This window comes from Tasmannia lanceolata, unplaced genomic scaffold (genome assembly GCF_043159265.1).
Source record: "Tasmannia lanceolata isolate RefF3 unplaced genomic scaffold, GAP_Taslan_0.1 ptg000007l, whole genome shotgun sequence".
NCBI lineage: Eukaryota > Viridiplantae > Streptophyta > Magnoliopsida > Canellales > Winteraceae > Tasmannia > Tasmannia lanceolata.
The window spans coordinates 13,594,728-13,612,496 of NW_027518684.1; the positions used below are offsets into that span (position 1 = coordinate 13,594,728).

At 37.7% G+C, this 17,769-nt stretch overlaps 1 protein-coding gene across 2 annotated transcripts; it reads right to left on the reverse strand.

Annotated features, from left to right (window-relative positions):
• Nucleotides 1-911: 911 nt before the first annotated feature.
• On the reverse strand, nucleotides 912-15,482 carry LOC143881012 (O-fucosyltransferase 10-like). Of its 2 annotated transcripts, XM_077383993.1 has the most exons (11): nucleotides 14,981-15,482; nucleotides 12,295-12,370; nucleotides 11,196-11,263; nucleotides 10,702-10,790; nucleotides 9,002-9,199; nucleotides 7,702-7,824; nucleotides 7,390-7,594; nucleotides 7,123-7,287; nucleotides 1,676-1,843; nucleotides 1,371-1,561; nucleotides 912-1,280 (listed from the first exon to the last, which is right to left on the reverse strand). In XM_077383993.1, the coding sequence occupies exons 1-11, from the start codon at nucleotides 15,458-15,460 to the stop codon at nucleotides 1,100-1,102; spliced, it is 1,944 nt and encodes a 647-aa protein (XP_077240108.1). In that variant the 5' UTR covers nucleotides 15,461-15,482; the 3' UTR covers nucleotides 912-1,099. The 2 variants fall into 2 exon arrangements, with proteins under 2 accessions (XP_077240108.1, XP_077240110.1); XM_077383995.1 differs by lacking the exon at nucleotides 7,702-7,824 and having other exon boundaries at nucleotides 14,981-15,479.
• Between the last annotated feature and the right edge of the window lie 2,287 nt (nucleotides 15,483-17,769).

The following is a 17,769-nucleotide window of genomic DNA, read 5'->3' on the forward strand; positions in this document are numbered from 1 at the left end:
CAACGCCACCGATTCCAGCCCTACCCAGGTTGCCCAAGGAGCTTCCATCGAAGTTAAGCTTGAGCCATCCGTCGAGTGGGGGTATCCAGTTTGGAGTAATCTGCCGGGGCAATAGTATGTTCGCTATTTAGCTAGTATATGTGGAACAAAAGGAATGGATGCATCTTCGAAAAGAAATCAAGGCAGGTGGGAAGGCTTAGACATCAAAGTGGAGCTTTTCGCATGGGGAAGAGCCAAGGGAATATTATCAATATACACCATGGAATATATTTTACGGAATTGGAAGACGATAATCTTTGAAAGAGATTATAACCTTAATTGTTGTTCCAAGGTGGTGGCCGCCCCTATCATGGTGGGTGAAGTTCAACTTCAACTGTAGCTCCAAAGACAACCCGGGCGGTGCAAGTGTGGTGGTTTATTTCTAGATAGTAATGATTGTACCATCCAATCTTTTTCTGGCCTATCCCAAGAGTGTGGCTCCATTGAAGTGGAAGCAAAAGCTCTCCTATGGGCTTTGAGATGGTATGCGAAGTCCAGATTTGAATCATTAATCATCGAAGTGGGCTCAGCGATCAGCTAACAGGCAAGCCGACCAGCTAGTGTAGGAAGGTGCGGAGTTGGCCTCGGTGTCATTCTTCAACCCTGTTTATTCAGTCATTTGTTCATCATCTTTTCAAGAAAAAAAAACCATTCAGTTTGTTGCCTGAAAATAGACGGCTAAAATGTAAACATACACAATAGTCCACATTCAATGAAAGGATCACCAATGAAAGGATCACCACAAGTTGGAGACTAATCATTTCTGGGACAGTAGCTGTTATTTAATGAGTTTCCAAATGGGCAGTTCTTTTCACACACACATGAATTTTGATCTCGCCTTTTGATGTGTCTAAGCATTACAATTACAGAGAAGAAAAGAACCGGTGTGAAATCAATTATCATTCCATAAATCTGTTTTACTTACAATGAGAGCTCAATGATATTTTCATGGTACGCCCCCCAATAGTAACGAAAACTGGGAGCAGAACTCAAGGTAGATCATTCATTACAAGGCAAACATTTACATCTGAATTGGATAAAAGCATACTACTGGTTTATATCAGCGGCTAAATGCATGCAAAGGATGGTTAGATGTGTGGGTCAAATTGGTTAAGCCTAAGGAACATGTACATTCTGGTAAAGGGTATGCATAGATTGATTGTTTGAACTTTCTAGTTGCAATTCCCTCCCGATCGCTTACTCTGAACATTGCTTTCATCTGATACTTGAAATCTTCCCAACTATAACCAATAAAACAATTTTTAACATACGCTTGTCATTAAAAAAGAATGCAAATTGTAGTATATATCTGAGAGGGAAAGAGAAAGGACCTGATGCTGGTGTTATGCAATAGAACGACCAACTTGCGTTTGTCTGGCTTGATGGTCTTAGAATGCCCGTTATAGAGGTACCGCCTGTGACCCATCAAGAAATGCGGGAAATTGCCACCTTGAGTTGTTACAAAAACTTCACTGAAAAGGCACACTGTATAATCCAAAGCTGCCAACCTTGAAGAATAACCCTGTAACAAACAACCCGCCATCTTTCACTTCTCAAAAATAACAGGTGAAGGAAAACTATGAAATTTGTCCAGCAATGAGAAATTATGTAAAAAGTGAGACCCAAGGAGAAGTACCTTGAAAGAAGCAAGCTCTTCAGGAGTTGCAAGGGACTCCTTGGTCTGAAGAAGGGGAAACATTTGCAGTAGAGGAGCTAAATTTATCTCAGCCTTGTATATATTCCCAGATGCCAAATAGATGAAAGTATAGTTATCAAACCCCATACCCCTTAGCATCATCCCCACCTATGCTGACAAGGAAAAGAGAAGCAAGTTAAACTATGAGAACAAAGATATTAGGGGCAACTCGAGATGACTAGAATAAAAAACGTCATAGCAAATGTCACGCCCCGGACCGGGCTCCGCTCATCACCTGTATAACAACTAAGTATGCATAACAAACTAAATGTACTTTATCAAATTAAATACCATAAGGTCTTCCATCAACCACCATAAATAATTATAATTAATTGGTTCCAACAATAAATGACATAACTAATAAATTGTTCATACTAAAGTCTCTAAATAAAATGAATCTAAACTAATCCTCTATCTGTGCCACGCTCGCCCCATCCCGCGTTATATGCCCACGTTTATTCCTCATGATCTGAAAAACATAGATATATATGCCATGTTTTAGCGAATTACACAAACCTTGTAACTGGATTTTACAGAAGATTCTGAAAGTTCTTGGCTCTGAAGGCTAACTGATACTCAAGTCAACTCAACTAAGCCTTTGTCCCAAACTAGTTGGGGTCGGCTAATGAATCCTTTAGAAAATTTTCATGAAGAAGGTGAAAGGATCTACCTGGCTCAAATTGACTAAGTCTAATCCTGACACTAGTTGGGTTCGTCTACATGAATCATTTTCTTCCATTCTCTCCTATCCAAGGTCATGTTCTCTGTTATGTTCCTAGCTCTCAAGTCTCTCCTCACTGTTTCTACCCAAGTTGTTTTCGGTCTACCCCTACCTCTTTTTACTCCATCAACTTGGCACGAGTCACTTTTTCTCACTGGAGCATCCGAAGGCCTTTGGCCTATGTTGGATATGCCCAAACCATCCATGGGCATATATGGAGAGATGTGTATTGATTTAACTTGATGCAGATCAATCAAAGGTCTAGGAGGACCATGTCGTCCAAAATCTTCACATTAAACATCACAAAATTGGTATTCAGTTGGTGTTATGGAGATCCAACCTAACATAAGTATGGTTGTATTGTTCGCTTCAGAGCCCCATAGTTGGTGCTATGGGGATCCAACCTAACATAAGTATGGTTGTATTGTTTGCTTCAGAGCCCCATAGTTGGATCCCCATAGTTGGTGCTGTGGGGATCCAACCTAACATAAGTATGGTTGGATTGTTAAGGTGAAAGTTCACTGATTATTCGATTCAGAGCCTCGGAAGTCAATCTGACTTGAGTCATAATCACCATCACTACTCACAGCATTTTGCAACTACACCACCCCCACCCCCCCCCCCCCAACCAAAAAATAATAATAATAATAATAATAATAATATATATAGGGGAAACGTTTTCTGATCGATACCTCAGATAAGTTATCTGAGCAAAAGCTCAAAAAAACATGTGAGCCCACATTGTTTGGATGATCCAAAGCATTCATTTGATAGGCCCTTTCATAGATAGGGTGTGCCCAAAAAATCAGCTCCATAGGATTATCCTAACCCTTCGATTTTTGGAGGTTAAAAATGGACAGATTTATGGAGGTTTATACCCATCCACTTTAACCTCCAGAAATCGAAGGGTTAGGATAATCCTGTGGACCAGATTTTTTGTGCACACTATCGATCTTTGGACTATCCAAATGAATGCTTTGGATCATCCAAACAATGTGGGCCCATATGTTTTTTGAGCTCTTGCTCAGATAAGTTATCTGAGGTATCGTGCAGAAAACATTTCCCTATATATATATATATATATATATATATATATTGGAAAAGTGATCCTACTCGGTCGAGTAGATAAGCTTATCTACTCGGTCGGGTTAAAAACAGTGTGGGCCCACATTTTTTGGGTGATCTAAACCATTCATTCGAAAGGCCCTTACCTAGATAAGGTGTCCACAAAAAATCAGATCCATAGGATCATCCTAGCCCACCCAAAAGTGGAGGGAAAAATGGAAAAAAATGGATAGACACTGTTTGTCACAAATCTGACCATTTTTTCCCTCCACTTTGGATGGGTTAGGATGATCCTATGGACCTGATCTTTTGTGGACAAACTATCTAGGTAAGGGCCTTTCAAATGAATGGTTTGGGTCATCCCAAAAAATGTGGGCCCACAGTGTTTTTAACCAGACCAAGTTGATAAGCTTATCTACTCGACCGAGCAGGATCACTTTTCCCTATATATATAAATTGCACCTACCATGTGTAGGTTTGGCATGGAATCCCTTGTTTGTGATCCTAGACACACTTGGTATGGACCAAGGTTGCCAGATCGGGAATCGAAAGCGGGAATCAAAACGGGAATCGAAAGCGGGAATCGAAGGCTCCCAGGAAAAAATCCTACTCAAGGTTGCCAGAGCGGGAATCGAAACGGGAATCGAATCGGGAATCGAAGGCTCCCAGGGAAGAATCCTGCTTCCATGGTATGGACTCCTTATTGCCAAAGTATGCGGGACAATCTGCTTAAGTGCCTATTCAGACAATAGTAAATGTAGAATGAGCCAGGAGGATATTACCCACAGGCAAAGGACTCTGTAAATCCCAGCATTCCTGTCTTATTTAATTTTTCATAGTGCGATCACTCTATGGGTTCTGCTAGTAAACTGTTACTACAACCTCTCCAAAGGTTGCAACCAAAAACATTAGAATTCCCTTCATCAAGAGCAAAGTTTAACTCTGGAGTTGACATCAAAGGCTGCATGGAAACTGTAAACAAATAATGTTATCGAACTCATTCACGTGGTTCAAAATCTTGGCATCCGATTTCAATCTCAAAGATTAAAAAATTTCTTATCAGGAAAACACAGTTCGTGAGGGATTTAGTTTTGATACAATCTAGCTTCACCCATAAACCTGTTGTCAATTTTTTATTTCCAAATGATGTCAAAGAAAAGAATCATCCACCAATAAAAATAGATGGTGGACAAAGACTTCATACTTATTTCCTCCCAATCATGTCAAAGATCAATTCGGGCGTCTAATTTTTTCCAACCAATGTTTTGTGTAGTCCTCAGACTAACAAATCTTGAACTTTTAACTTCCAAAGCTCAAAAATGTTACCACGTATCAAACTTCTCAATCTCAAAACATATGATCAGAAGTTTTCATTTTAAATAGAAACCACACATATCCCTATGGCTTTGCCAGGCTTCAACCCTATTAAGTAAAAGTGAGGAAATCCATGGGATATGACATGACATCCAAGTGAAGTAGAGGTGAAATAAAAGCAAGGAAAAGCGTGAAGTGGCTGTTTGGTTGTCAGGAGAAAGCAAAGTGCAGTGATGCATATAATTTCTCAATTCTTCCCAATAGGAGGGAATGGACTCATAATTTCTCAACTCTTCCCAAGTTGCTCTTAGTGATGCATATACTCGAAGACTTCTCTACCTATCGATGATGTATAATCTCTTGTTGTATTCACTAGCATTATCCTTGAATAACCTTGTAGAAAAATAATATCTGTTGATCCAAAATATTCCAAATATGCTTTGTTGCTAGCTTGTTAATTAAAAATAAATAAATAAAATCCAGTACCATGTTAATTTGCTCAAGTGATTGATTCATTGATTAACTGTTTCGAGGTTAGTAGCTAATTGTGTTAGTGGGTAATTGAGTTAGAATGCTTATCTATGAAACTCGGATAGTCCTAGAGGCCCAACATACCATGCATGGATACTTCTGTTGGTCAAATAATTGTCTCGTTTAAAATATATGCCTGATCTATTCGAATTAATTACCATGCTATGTTCAAAATCTAATCTAGTTATCTTCAATCTCCAATATTCATCGAGAAAAAGCGACTGATAAGATACACTGAATCTAATATTGGAAGAAGTGTTTGTTTAGTTTTTTATGTTTAGTGGAGTGATAACGAGAAATATTAGTTACAGAAGAGTTAGCAATAAAAAAAAGAGTTAAAAATAAAAGATGAGGTAAACACTACTTGATAATAAATTGTATTTCACTTGACATGGTACAAAAATGTCTCGACACGCCCACATTAAGGGGCCGTTTGGATATGCGGATTTTAGAATCTAGGTTTTTAGTTTGAAAACAGTGTAAAAGAGGGTTCATGATCAAGCACTGTATGCCGTCCTGACAGCATTTCTTGGATTTTAAGGAAGAAAACTAGGTTTTAGAAATCTCTCCTGCATCCTGAGATTTCTAAAACCTGGAAACATGGGATGGTCTGCCACTCTCTTGCTGACGGAGAGAAGGGCAAGAAGTCAGAAAACGACGGCTGGTCCGCTTCTTCTATTGTCTCTCATCTACAATTTTGAATAAATCCAGCATTCTAAAATCCGCATATCCAAACGGCCCCTAAGTCTTGCAATTCTAGCAGACGTTTACAAGTGTCGAAAAGAGTGTCTATATGTGTCGACACGTGTGTCGGAGTCGACACATGTGGACACGCATGTCTGCTGAAAATTCAAAGTTTTGGCTGAATTTATACTACTAAGCCCTGGTAGTGGCAAGGTTTTAAATTTCGGTTTCAGAATGCGTTTCGGTCCTCACCGAAACCGAAACTTCAGGCGAAATTTCGAATAAAATCTATCGAAATCCAATATACTTCATATTTTATCCCGTCCAAAATTTCAGCGATAATTTCAGCTGAAATTTCAGAATAATATTAAATAATGAATAAAAAATAGATTTTTTTGGTCTTATCACTTAAATTTCAACCCGAAATTTCTGGAAAACGAAATTTCTAACGTTTCGATTTAACCCAATTTCGATTTCGTTCTCGACCGAAATCCAAAATTTCGGAATTCGGTTGAAATTTATAACCTTGGGTAGTGGTACGCTGTATTGGATCAGGTAGCAACAAAAAGTCAAGTGCCCTCATTTAAAATATATTACATAGAAATTATTGTTTTGAGCATATACTTCTCATTACATTATAAGAAAATAAAAACAACGTTATCAAATATAATTAGTGAAATTTTATTCTAGTTTTAGCATAATACTACAGTTTAGAACTCAATATATCTAGATAGAAACCTCAAGATGATTAGCTGTTACCTAAAAGTATGATATCATTATGCAGATGACGTAACTTACTTGCCACAAAGCTTTAAGCATATTGGTGGAAGTTGATATTGATCCCTAGAAGGCGTGTATCTAAAATTATGATACCGTTACGCATATGACATAACTCACTTTCAACAAAGCCTTAAGTATATTGGTCGAAGTGGATAATGATGCCTAGAATGCACCTACCAAAAGCTAATTTTATATAAATTCCGGAGATTTCAACATAAGACTTTCAAAATAGAAACTCTCTATTTAAGGCTCAAAAGGGAAATAAGACAAAGCAAGATAATTTTCAAATTACCTCCAAGGGCGTTAGAGGACATCTTCCATTCATTCGATTTAGGCCAGGTCTAATTATGCGGTCCTTGCGCTCAAACTTTCTCCACCCTCTTTCACGAGCAGATTGCATTTCTATTTTTTCATTAAATCCCCAGTCATATTCACAGCATGAGAAGGCCACCATATCCTAGAGGATGAGGGGAATGATTGATTAAGGAAACTACAAATACCCAGATGATACAAAGAACTCTTAATTCAGTCAATATATCCATGAAAATGGCCCCAATACCTCTTCAAACCGGAGATGGACTGATACATACTTTCCACCAGCACTAGAACTTTTCTTGGTCATACGATCCACCAACTCCTTCCCAAATGTTGTGATGGGAACTGAAAATCTAAGGGCTTCATAATTGGTTAAGCATCTAAGAAATTGAATATTAGATGGAACTTCCATTTCCAATCTATTTGCGAATGGGGATATCCGAATGACCCTGCATCAAAGAACAAAAAAAGAATAGACAGATGCAACCAAATTAGACACACAAAGTAGACATAATATGAAAGTTCACTGATGCTTGATAGTGTAAAGAACCCACACAAGAATAAATTGGCTATCTGATCATTATCTTTGTTTTTCTTCTTTTTTCTTTTTTTTGAAATGGCTATTTGATCATTATCAAGCACCGTATTTCCAGGTCTCGCTGAATTAGCCTGCAATTTCCTTCATATAACAACATTAGAATTAGGTTGCTATTCCATCTACATAACAACATTAACTATAGATCCACTAGTATATTAGATGTACTTTTATGATCTGTTGTAAACTCTCAAGTGTGTTTATGTTTCTCTCTTTTCATGCTTGCGTAGTTTCTTGCATTTAGGGTTCTATGTAATTTTTTCTTTTTATTGTAAGTGCAAGAATTGGTCCCTTTCAGTTAACATGCTATTGTCCCTTTCAGTTAACATGCTATTGGAGTCTTTTTAGTAAATCTGTGAGGATTCCCTTTTGCTTTTGTTTTCTTTTCTGGGGGTTTTCATTCTTAGATCTTCACTGTGCAACTATCAACCATCTGAAAATATTCATTCCAAATCTTTTTACACGGTAGTGACAGAGCAATATGATCAAAATGATGCCAGTATGTTCATGTTCTCTGCTTATCAATTTGTTGCGCACCCCCACTTTCCTTGATACTCAGAAGCTCTAGCAGTTCAAAGGATCCATAAATTTGATAAATGCAATTCAAAGTCCCTCTAGTTCTCCACATCATGAATGTGATCTTCATTACTTTTGTTCCTACTGTCAACATTATTATCATTTCTTTTAATTTGACAAAAGGTGTTTGGCTTGTTTTAACAAAACAACCAATTGTTATTTGTTGACTATTCTAGAGATTAAAATTGCCATGATTTTAAATTTCCACCAAAACTGACACGAAATGACCGAAATGTTTCGTTTCCATCCACACCGGAACAATACCGAAACCGAAACACATATAGAAACCAAAATTATAAGTGCATTAGTTGTATACTAATATGTATAAATATTTATATTAATTGAATATGAAATGTAATATGTTTTGAATTATCATACATGTGAGACCGTGCATGTCACCAAGTGTTCGATGTTATTAAGCCATTATGAATGGTTGTCTTGTATACATCACGGTTTCTAAGTGTGTATTTGCGCTTATTCTAGCATTTCCTGATGTTTAAAAAATGAGATCAGTTCATATATTACGGGCATCCACAAAGAAGTCCATGCCACTCCCAATCTGCATTGCAAATTTCTATAGCTTGGGTATCGAAAATATATAATCATTCGAGTTTAAATTTATTCAGATGGTTGTACCAGATGATGGAATTAATAATTGAAGAAGAGACAAATATAGAGTACATACCCCTCCGCACGCAATATAGGGTAAACTTCTTCCAGGTAATAACTAGCTGTAGCCCAAGCTTTCACTCTGAATATTGGTATATTAGTAATGTTGTAATCAAATCTTTCCATCAATATCTCAGGTAGCTCCCGGATAACCCTCACATGGCCCTCAAGCGTACTTATAAAATAGTCAACATCGTAAATATCTCTAAATTCACTGCAAAAGTGGACCATAAGGTAATGACTTATTTGACATTTTCAAGATTAACCTTCCAAAATAACCAATAAAATAAAGAACAGAAAGATTGATGGCTAAAGTAGCATAATTGAAGTACCGCTATTCAAAAACTATAGGGTAAACCATGTTTAATCCAGCAAAAGGGAATTTAATGTTTGCAAAGACTCAGTAGTAACTAATTTGAAACAAACATGTAAAGAAGGATTCATGTATTACTATTAACTACAATAAGTTTCAAACAATGATAGCATTTAATTTTGCTTCCTAAGAAAGAGGAATGATGATAAGAACTCTGGGAAGACTTCATCCACTAAAGGATCCAGTGCCACCGATAAATAGAAATCCAGCAACAAGGCGCTGAGAGCGCCAGCAGGGGGGATCCCCCTTTCAGAGGACCAGCCCACCTTAGCTTTATCCAAAATGTCTATCTTCAAAAAGGAAGATACAAGCTTTATCCATAAAAGCATCTTCTTTATCAAATATTCATCTAACCTTTATAATTCACTTTCACTTATTTTTTAAATAAAAAATATAAAGTCCGCTATCAACAAGTAATGATAAACCATCCAGTTGGGGTCCTGATTCTACAGATAGACATGTTGCTGATCGCCACCATCAAAAGCTAAGTTTTCACATTTCTCATTTGTTAATAAAAGATAAGGCTGAGTACGCAGTTGACGTGGTCATAACTCGGGAGAGCCAAAGGAGTTTTTATCAACTTTGTAAGGCAAAACACGGAGTGCGACCAAAAGCAAAAGGGAGTCGACTCGGATGAGTCCACGATGACGCATGGGAGTTTTGAAACTATGAGGAACAGAGCCAAAAAGAGATTTGAAAGAGAATTAGAATCCAAGTAGGGAGATAAGATTAACTCTGGACAAAAATGAGTAGTAGAAGATAAAGAAAAAGTGATGATGTTTCTAAGAGGAGCACCGACAAAGTGATGATGTTGCTAAGAGGAAGCACCAACAAAGTGATGCAACCAATAGAGAGAGACAGAAGAACAAGAAGGTTAATAAGACTGACAATTACATAACAAATCAAGTAGCTCCAAAACAAGCTTGTTTTGTTTCTGTACAAAGTTTGAGAAAAAATGCTTATTTTTCATACACACGCCTGCACACGCATCAAGAGTGATAAAATAGTATATCTTATTTTAAGTGTGGACTATACTTAAAAGAGTGATGAACTATACCATGCTTTTCTAAATCTTAATTTATACCGTCTACTTCCCATAGAAAATAATAAAGGGAACCACATCTAGAAAACCATGGCTTGAAATGTAATTCACAGTTGGGGCAAGTATCAAATCTTTATTTTTGGACTGTAGATGCTACAGCTCTCTGTAATTTGAAAAATACAAGGTTGTAGCACATCACTCCCTTTTCATCTAACATTAATGCTTTGATTTGTCTACCCTTTAACTCTTATTTCTGCTATCATTTAATATATTCTAACAAAACAGGGGATGCAATACTAGCCTCGAGTCCTTCCAAATGGTGTGAAACTGAAATTGAGGGACAACGAGTATTGCATTTAGAAGCCCTGCCACAGCCACTGCATTGCAAATCTGCCAACAAAACATTTTTGAAACATAATGAAAAAAATTCAGCGATATGATGAGGTGATGCATGTGTTGAAAATAAGCCAAGTATATGACATGGTTCGCATATTATACACGCATGCAAAGGAAATTATAAATACTATGTGATAACTTTCAAGTTACAGCTTTTAAGTTAAAAAATGTATTAGAATTTAGATGAGAAACTTGACATGTGTTTCTAGTAGAACAGGATAAAATTGGTTTTATAAGATAACAGGTCAAGAAATGAGATAGGTAGAATTAAACTCCATAGGGAACGGAAAACATAGTCATGATAAAAGTTTCGTGATTGACCAGCATGTGCCTAGAACTGAGTTGAAGAAATTTGATAATATGCTAAGCTGATAACATATCCAAGAATAATTTCCATACCGACGAGCGCTGTTGATTGAGGCCACCATTAGCTTCAACAATCAGGTAGCCGCTTGGTTCAGGCAACCCTGAATATTAACAAAATCACCAGATGAAATTAGATTCTTTTAAACCTTTTTTTGTTAGCCAACGCAATCGCAAATTACAGATAATTTAAAGAAAACAATAAGTGGCCTTGCTGACATCCTTTGAGAACTGCACTATTCCATGCTTGGAGATTTCTGACTACCAATTGTTTCATCAAGTGTATCCTAGGCTCCTAGTGAATTTCACACACAGATTCTATGATGTAGACAACTGTAGGTTTCCTAAACAGTCATTAAGCAGACTCATATTCTGGGTCTTTTAGAAACCTCTTAACCAATGTAAAGAGAGCACAAACAAGGTCATTAGATTTTTTGTAGGAATCATGCGTCTGGTGGAGTGGGTTTTCCAAGAAAACCAAGTCTTTCTTGAAATCTACATTGTGGCATTAACAGGACCCACTTGAGGTTGGTCCACAAAGTAGATTGCAAACTCAAAGAAAGTTTATCAATAACCAAGTTCATAGGTTTCTTTTGTGAATGATTAGTCACTAAAAAAATAAAGTGTTCAGTATAATTCCAAACTTCCAAAGACACACCCATGATACAAATCCTAGTGAATTTTAATTTGTTTTGAAGTACAGTGTGTGTATGAGCGCGCACGAGCACTTGTGTGTCTGTGTGTGTTATTGTTTATGGTTTGCAAACATTTCCATAACCCCTTTCAGAAAATTTGCTTAGATAGAACTCTATGAGAAAGTTAAATTACTTGAAAGTGTTAAACAACCAGTTACTCCAAAAGCTTAAGCTGTTAGAGTTGGTGTTATCTATTCATTTGTACTTCAACACTCCCCCTCACGTGTGGCCCCTCTTTTTTTGGGTTGGCCGTACACGTGGATATTTTATCGAAGGGTTATTGGGTTTTGAACCCAAGACACGCCGTGAGGCAATAGTTCTGATACCATGTTAAACAACCAATTACTCCAAAAGTTTAAGCTAATAGAGTTGGTGTTATTTAATCATGTATACTTCAACAGAAAGGAAGAATGGTGCAGAAAAAATAAGGGCATTCCTACCAGAACGTTGAATAGCACTATTTGCACAAGGTTTCTTCTCTTCCAGTCTCCTTTCATATTTCCATACTGCAGTCAACTAGAGGAAACAGCACAGGTTCTCAGCCATTAGTATAGTAAACATATTAAAATCAAGTAAAAAATTCAACCAGGAAAATGCATATTAGCTTGTATTCTTCTTAACTAAAAGAGAAAGAAAAAAACCAAGATACCCACAACTTGTTCAGGGTTACTCATCGAGATGGTATAGAAGCACGAATTTGAAGATTAAGAAATGGCATTATGATTAACAAAGTACAATACATGTGTAGCATTGTGTTCATTGACTCAATGAGGTAAGGAACATAAAGATATTGGAAAATTTCCATTTATATTTAGTTAGACTCTAAAATGCCAACGAAACCGAAGGATGTTGCAACCGAAGGGAGAAATGGCTCAGTAAGAATGTACAATCTAGAACAACATTTACAATTCCTGAATACTAATAAGGTATAGGGTATGTTCATTGACTCAATGAGGTAAGCAATGTAAAGATATCTGCACAGTTCCACTCATTTACTTAAGACTTTAAATACTTGTGAAATCCAAGGATGGTGCAACCAAAAGGATAAATGGATATTAAGTAAGATCTAGAAATATCATTTACAATTCTTGAAATCAATGACGAATAGAGCAACGCCTCTGCCAATTCTATGAGTTGGGACCCGGGTGGAACTCACCCTTAAGAGCTAGTCGTAAAGGGGAGGGTGTCCATTCCTTTATAAGCCCATCCACATCTCAACACTTTTCTGATGTGGGATCTTGCTTTTGCGGCAACGTGGGAACTACGAGATCTTCTCCGAGGGAATTTCATCATTCTCGAAGGTACACCGGGGTTGCCGAGATCTTCCAACTTTCCTGTCCTCAGAGGCACACACACACAGGAGTTACCATGCCCTGGCTCTCATACCAGTTGTTGGGATTCAGGTAGAACTCACCCCTAAAAGGTAGCCGTTAAGGGGAGGGTGCCCATTCCCTTATAATCCCATCCACATCTCAACACTTTGGATGTGGGATCTTGCTTTTGTGTGGAACCCCCAACACTATGTTGTCAAGAACTTATTAAACAAGGAGAGAGAGGGCACCAGTCATTGCCCCAACAAGTTTACTGGGTTCTACCTTGTTGTTTTCAAAAAAAGAACTTATTAAACAAAAGGGCAGTGATAAATCGACTCCCAAATATCTTAAATCGACTCCCCATGTGTCTAAAAGGAGAGAGATAGACACATGGGGAGTCGATTTAAGATATATGGGAGTCGATTTATCACTCCCCTAAACAAAAACATGCTAAAGTCCAGACAAATCATCTGCAGAATACAAATTTCTGCAATTTGAGTTAAATTATTCATTACGAATTCTAGATAGGAATGATGGGGCATGGGCACCTTAGGTAGATGCCTAGATGGTCCTAGTGATTGGAGTAGCAAGTTTCTAAGGCAACTCAAAGGATCTTTTATTGGCTTGGTAGGGCCAGAACCGAGTAAACTCAGACAAGCCAATGGCTGACTCAGGGAGCTTTTAAATAGTGAATTAGACCACAAAATAACAGGTTGCCATGTGATTAACACTCTTCATAATAAAAATAAAAAATCCTTTAAAATCGCATCACCACTCTTTGCAAATCACAGAAACAAGACAATAATACATTTGCGATTCACAATGCGAGGAAAAGCGGTATCACCAGAGCAGCAGATGAGCTTGATATGTGGCTCTTGCTTATAAATACCTCTTACCTCAACGAATAGAGACAGAGATAAGCAGCAACATCATATGATGGTTTTATTGTCAGAAAGAAATTAGATATCTTCATATAATGAGTATGCAAAAGCATATAAAAAACAGAAAAATCTTTTTTTTTTCTCAATTACCCTTAAGGGGAAGCCTGATTTGTGCTTCCAAAATTCTTTCATGAAGAATTATAAAATTTAGGCTTCAAAACAAGTAGTTACTCATCGACCTGAAAATCTCTGTTTGTTTAAGATTATGACAACCGATTGTGAGTTCCAAACCGATTATCGGACTCAAAATTAATTTTAATTCCAATAATCGATTTCGCACTCACAATCGGTTGTCACAATCTTAAACGAACAGAGTAAATATCCATTAACATCCAGATTATTTGGATAGTTTCCCACTGCTTCTATAATCCAATTAGGAAAATAATCACCATTTTGCATAACAACAATCAAACAATATCTTTCAACAAAAAAAGTAAAAAAAAAAAGGCCTTCAGAAGCATTATTTTTAGAAGATGAGACCCCCCCCCCCAATTCTTTCAACAAAAAAGTAACATGTTAATCAATTTCCTAGCGTGAAAAATAAAAAACCATCAACCCAATTCGCTATAAAGAGAACAAATTCATACACAACACAGAAAACCCACACACACACACACACAAACAGAGAGAGACCCAGAAATTAGAAAAGGAAAAATTGAGTCAAAGAACCCAACCTCTATAGCAGAGGCATTATCGGACTGTATTTCGGGCCAGAAAGTTACACGTTATTCAATTTTCTAGCTTGGAAAATAAAAAACCATCAACCCAATTCGCGCTATAAACCAAACAAATTCATGCACAAAGGAGAAAACCCACAAAAAAAAAAGAGACCCAGAAATTAGAAAAGGAAAAATTGAGTAAAAGAACACAACCTCAATAGCAGAGGTATTATCGGACTGTATATCGGGCCAGAGCTTCCGAAAAACCTCACCACTGTGGTAGATGGATCCGGGAAGGGGAGGGGGGCCCATGAACGAAAAAGTCCCTATACACATGAGAAAGCCAGATAGGTAGAAGAGAGGCACCAGGAGAAAGAACCGGAAATGGCGCCGGAAAAAGAAAGAGACCAGGTTTTTGGAGCGGGCCTTAGCCTTCCAGCGGTGGCAATGTGGGGCCCGGGAAAGACGGCGAGGGGATGAAGGTGGACTAGGAGAGCTGCTTGAACTGCTGTAGCCATTAATGAGGAGGTTCTGAACTTGGGTTTTGGTTTTCATGGCTTTAGGAATATGTTTAAAGTATGAGAGAGAGAGAGAGAGAGGTTTTAGTTGTGGGTGTTGGTTTTCATGGAAGAGAAAAAAGAGAATGGAATTGGCCTTAAAAGGAGAGTTGCAGTCAATGAGAATGTGAACCATGAAATGGGGCGGAATGTTTTTAAAAGTTAGAGAGAGAGAGAGAGAGAGAGAGAGAGAGAGAGAGAGAGAGAGAGTGTGAGACTTGTAAATGGTCTTATTGGGGAAAGTTTTTTCATGAGAAAGAGAATGAAGTTGGCATTAGAAGGAGCGTTACACTGTTTGAGAGAAAAGAACGATGAAAACTATGAAATGTGGAGCCAGGTTCTTAAATTTGAGAGAGAGAGAGAGAGACTCTTGGGATTTTCCGGAACAAAATTTGGTTCGGCTTGGAGCCGCGTCAGGGGCGTCTCAGACAGCCGTTCTTATTGCGCCAACATTTATAGGATATATTTTCTTGGCACAGTTGGCAAATGCTAGAAAGAACACCTTTGCTATTATAGCACTAGTGCATGTCCATTATTCATCTTTTACACATTGTAATTTTTGTTTTTGACTCTCTTGGCATTTGAAACAATCCTAACACAAGTGTGTCTTTATGTCTTTTTCAGTGAATAGTACTAAATTTGCAAATAAATAAATGGGATTTGCTAACGAGTGCCCTTCCTATAAAAGGTAATTTTACACCCAGCAAAACAGGATTTGCTAGGGAACAAAACTTGGCTCAAGTCGGGGTTCTCAAAAAGCTCTTTAAACCCTTTAAATGCTAATGCTCGCCGTGTTTATCGGAACACTTGACGAGCAGATATCATTTAAATGCATGCATGTTTATGTTTTTAGTCACAAGGTACTTTATGTTTTCTCCACCCAATTTAGAAGTTCTTTAAGAAACAACTGTACCTCCACCAACTTTCAAATACAAAATAAATGCATGCATGTATAAGATTTAAGTGACACCACAAATTACTTACCAATTTGTTAAAATTTTAACACGAGAGATATCTTATCCACACTCCCTTGTTTTGATGATGGCAAACTTCACTTTATTAATTAAGCACTTTTTGGTGTGTTTTTAGGGAAGAGCTTGGCCAGGGACCAGCCGAGAAGGCTTTTTACGGCCGGTTTTTGCATGAGTACGCTACCTTTGATGAATTAAATGCATAAGACAAAATCAGTTGAAAAGTGAGCCTATGTGGGTGCTCCCTAGATTGTATCCTACTATTTACGAGATTTTAAATGTTAAAGGCCTTATAGTCCCATATTTTTCAAAATGTACTGTACGGACCACACCATGGGATGATCCAAACCGTCCATGTGATAAGCCGCAATGTAAATAGGCTGTGCCTAAAAAAATCATTTCTATTGGATGATCCCAACCCTCCGAACTATAGAGAAACTGCATATTATGGAAACCTCTATAGATCGAAAGGCTAGGATCATGCTGTGCAAACGAATCTTGGGGAGCAGCCTATAGACGTTGTGTTCCATCACATGAACGGTTTGGATCATCCTATGATGTTGTCCGTACAGTACTCTTTGAAAAATACGGGACAATAAGTGCTTACACCATATAAAAACTCACTATTTACACTAATATCCTAGTAGCCCCCACTAGCAGCTGTTCTCCGTGTAAAAAACACTGTTGAGAGCCCCGTGTGTTCGCCGCAAGCTAGTAGCTACGAAGCCGAGCCACTTGAAATTTGTAATTTTTAAAATAGCATAAAAATCAGACACTACAAAGACAATAAAAGCGTTCAAACTTCGTAATTTCTCCTACTTGATTATCATCTGCTTTTCCCAGGTGGAAAATCAGTAGTTTTACTTAAATGCCCTTATCTTTTCTTCAAATTTGAAGTATGACCCTATTGTTGTTCCATTTTTCTCCAATTAATTGGGAGAATCATATTACAATAAAACAGGGGAATTCAAAATCAATGGTCCCGAACACCGCAAGTGGCACCATGTAGGGCCCACAAAAAGAAATAAAAAGGCCACTAGAAAACATTTACGTGGGGCTTTTTATAGTTTCAGAATACTCAGGGGTCATTTTCGTCATGTAAAAAAACTGCCAGCCGGATTGAATGCTTGGGATAATCATTTTTATTTCAAATTCCGGCCAAAAATCCTCCTCTTCTGTCGCTCCACAAACATGCGTTTTGGAAAAAGACGACTGCCGTGAGCAAAATTACTGAAACGCCATTCTCTTTAATGGGCCTCTATTCTTAGCCTGCTAATGGGCTGGAATTGGTTGTGTGTTTTTGTGCGAGAGGACAGGACCTAAAATAACACGAGATGGAAACTGTTGGGGCCCCACCTGTGTCATGTGGACATGATCAAGTCCGTTGATCCAACCACTGATCACAAGTCCGATCGATCACCATTGATCAAACGATCCATCAAGAGTCATTGGTCTAAACAGTTGATTTTTGTAT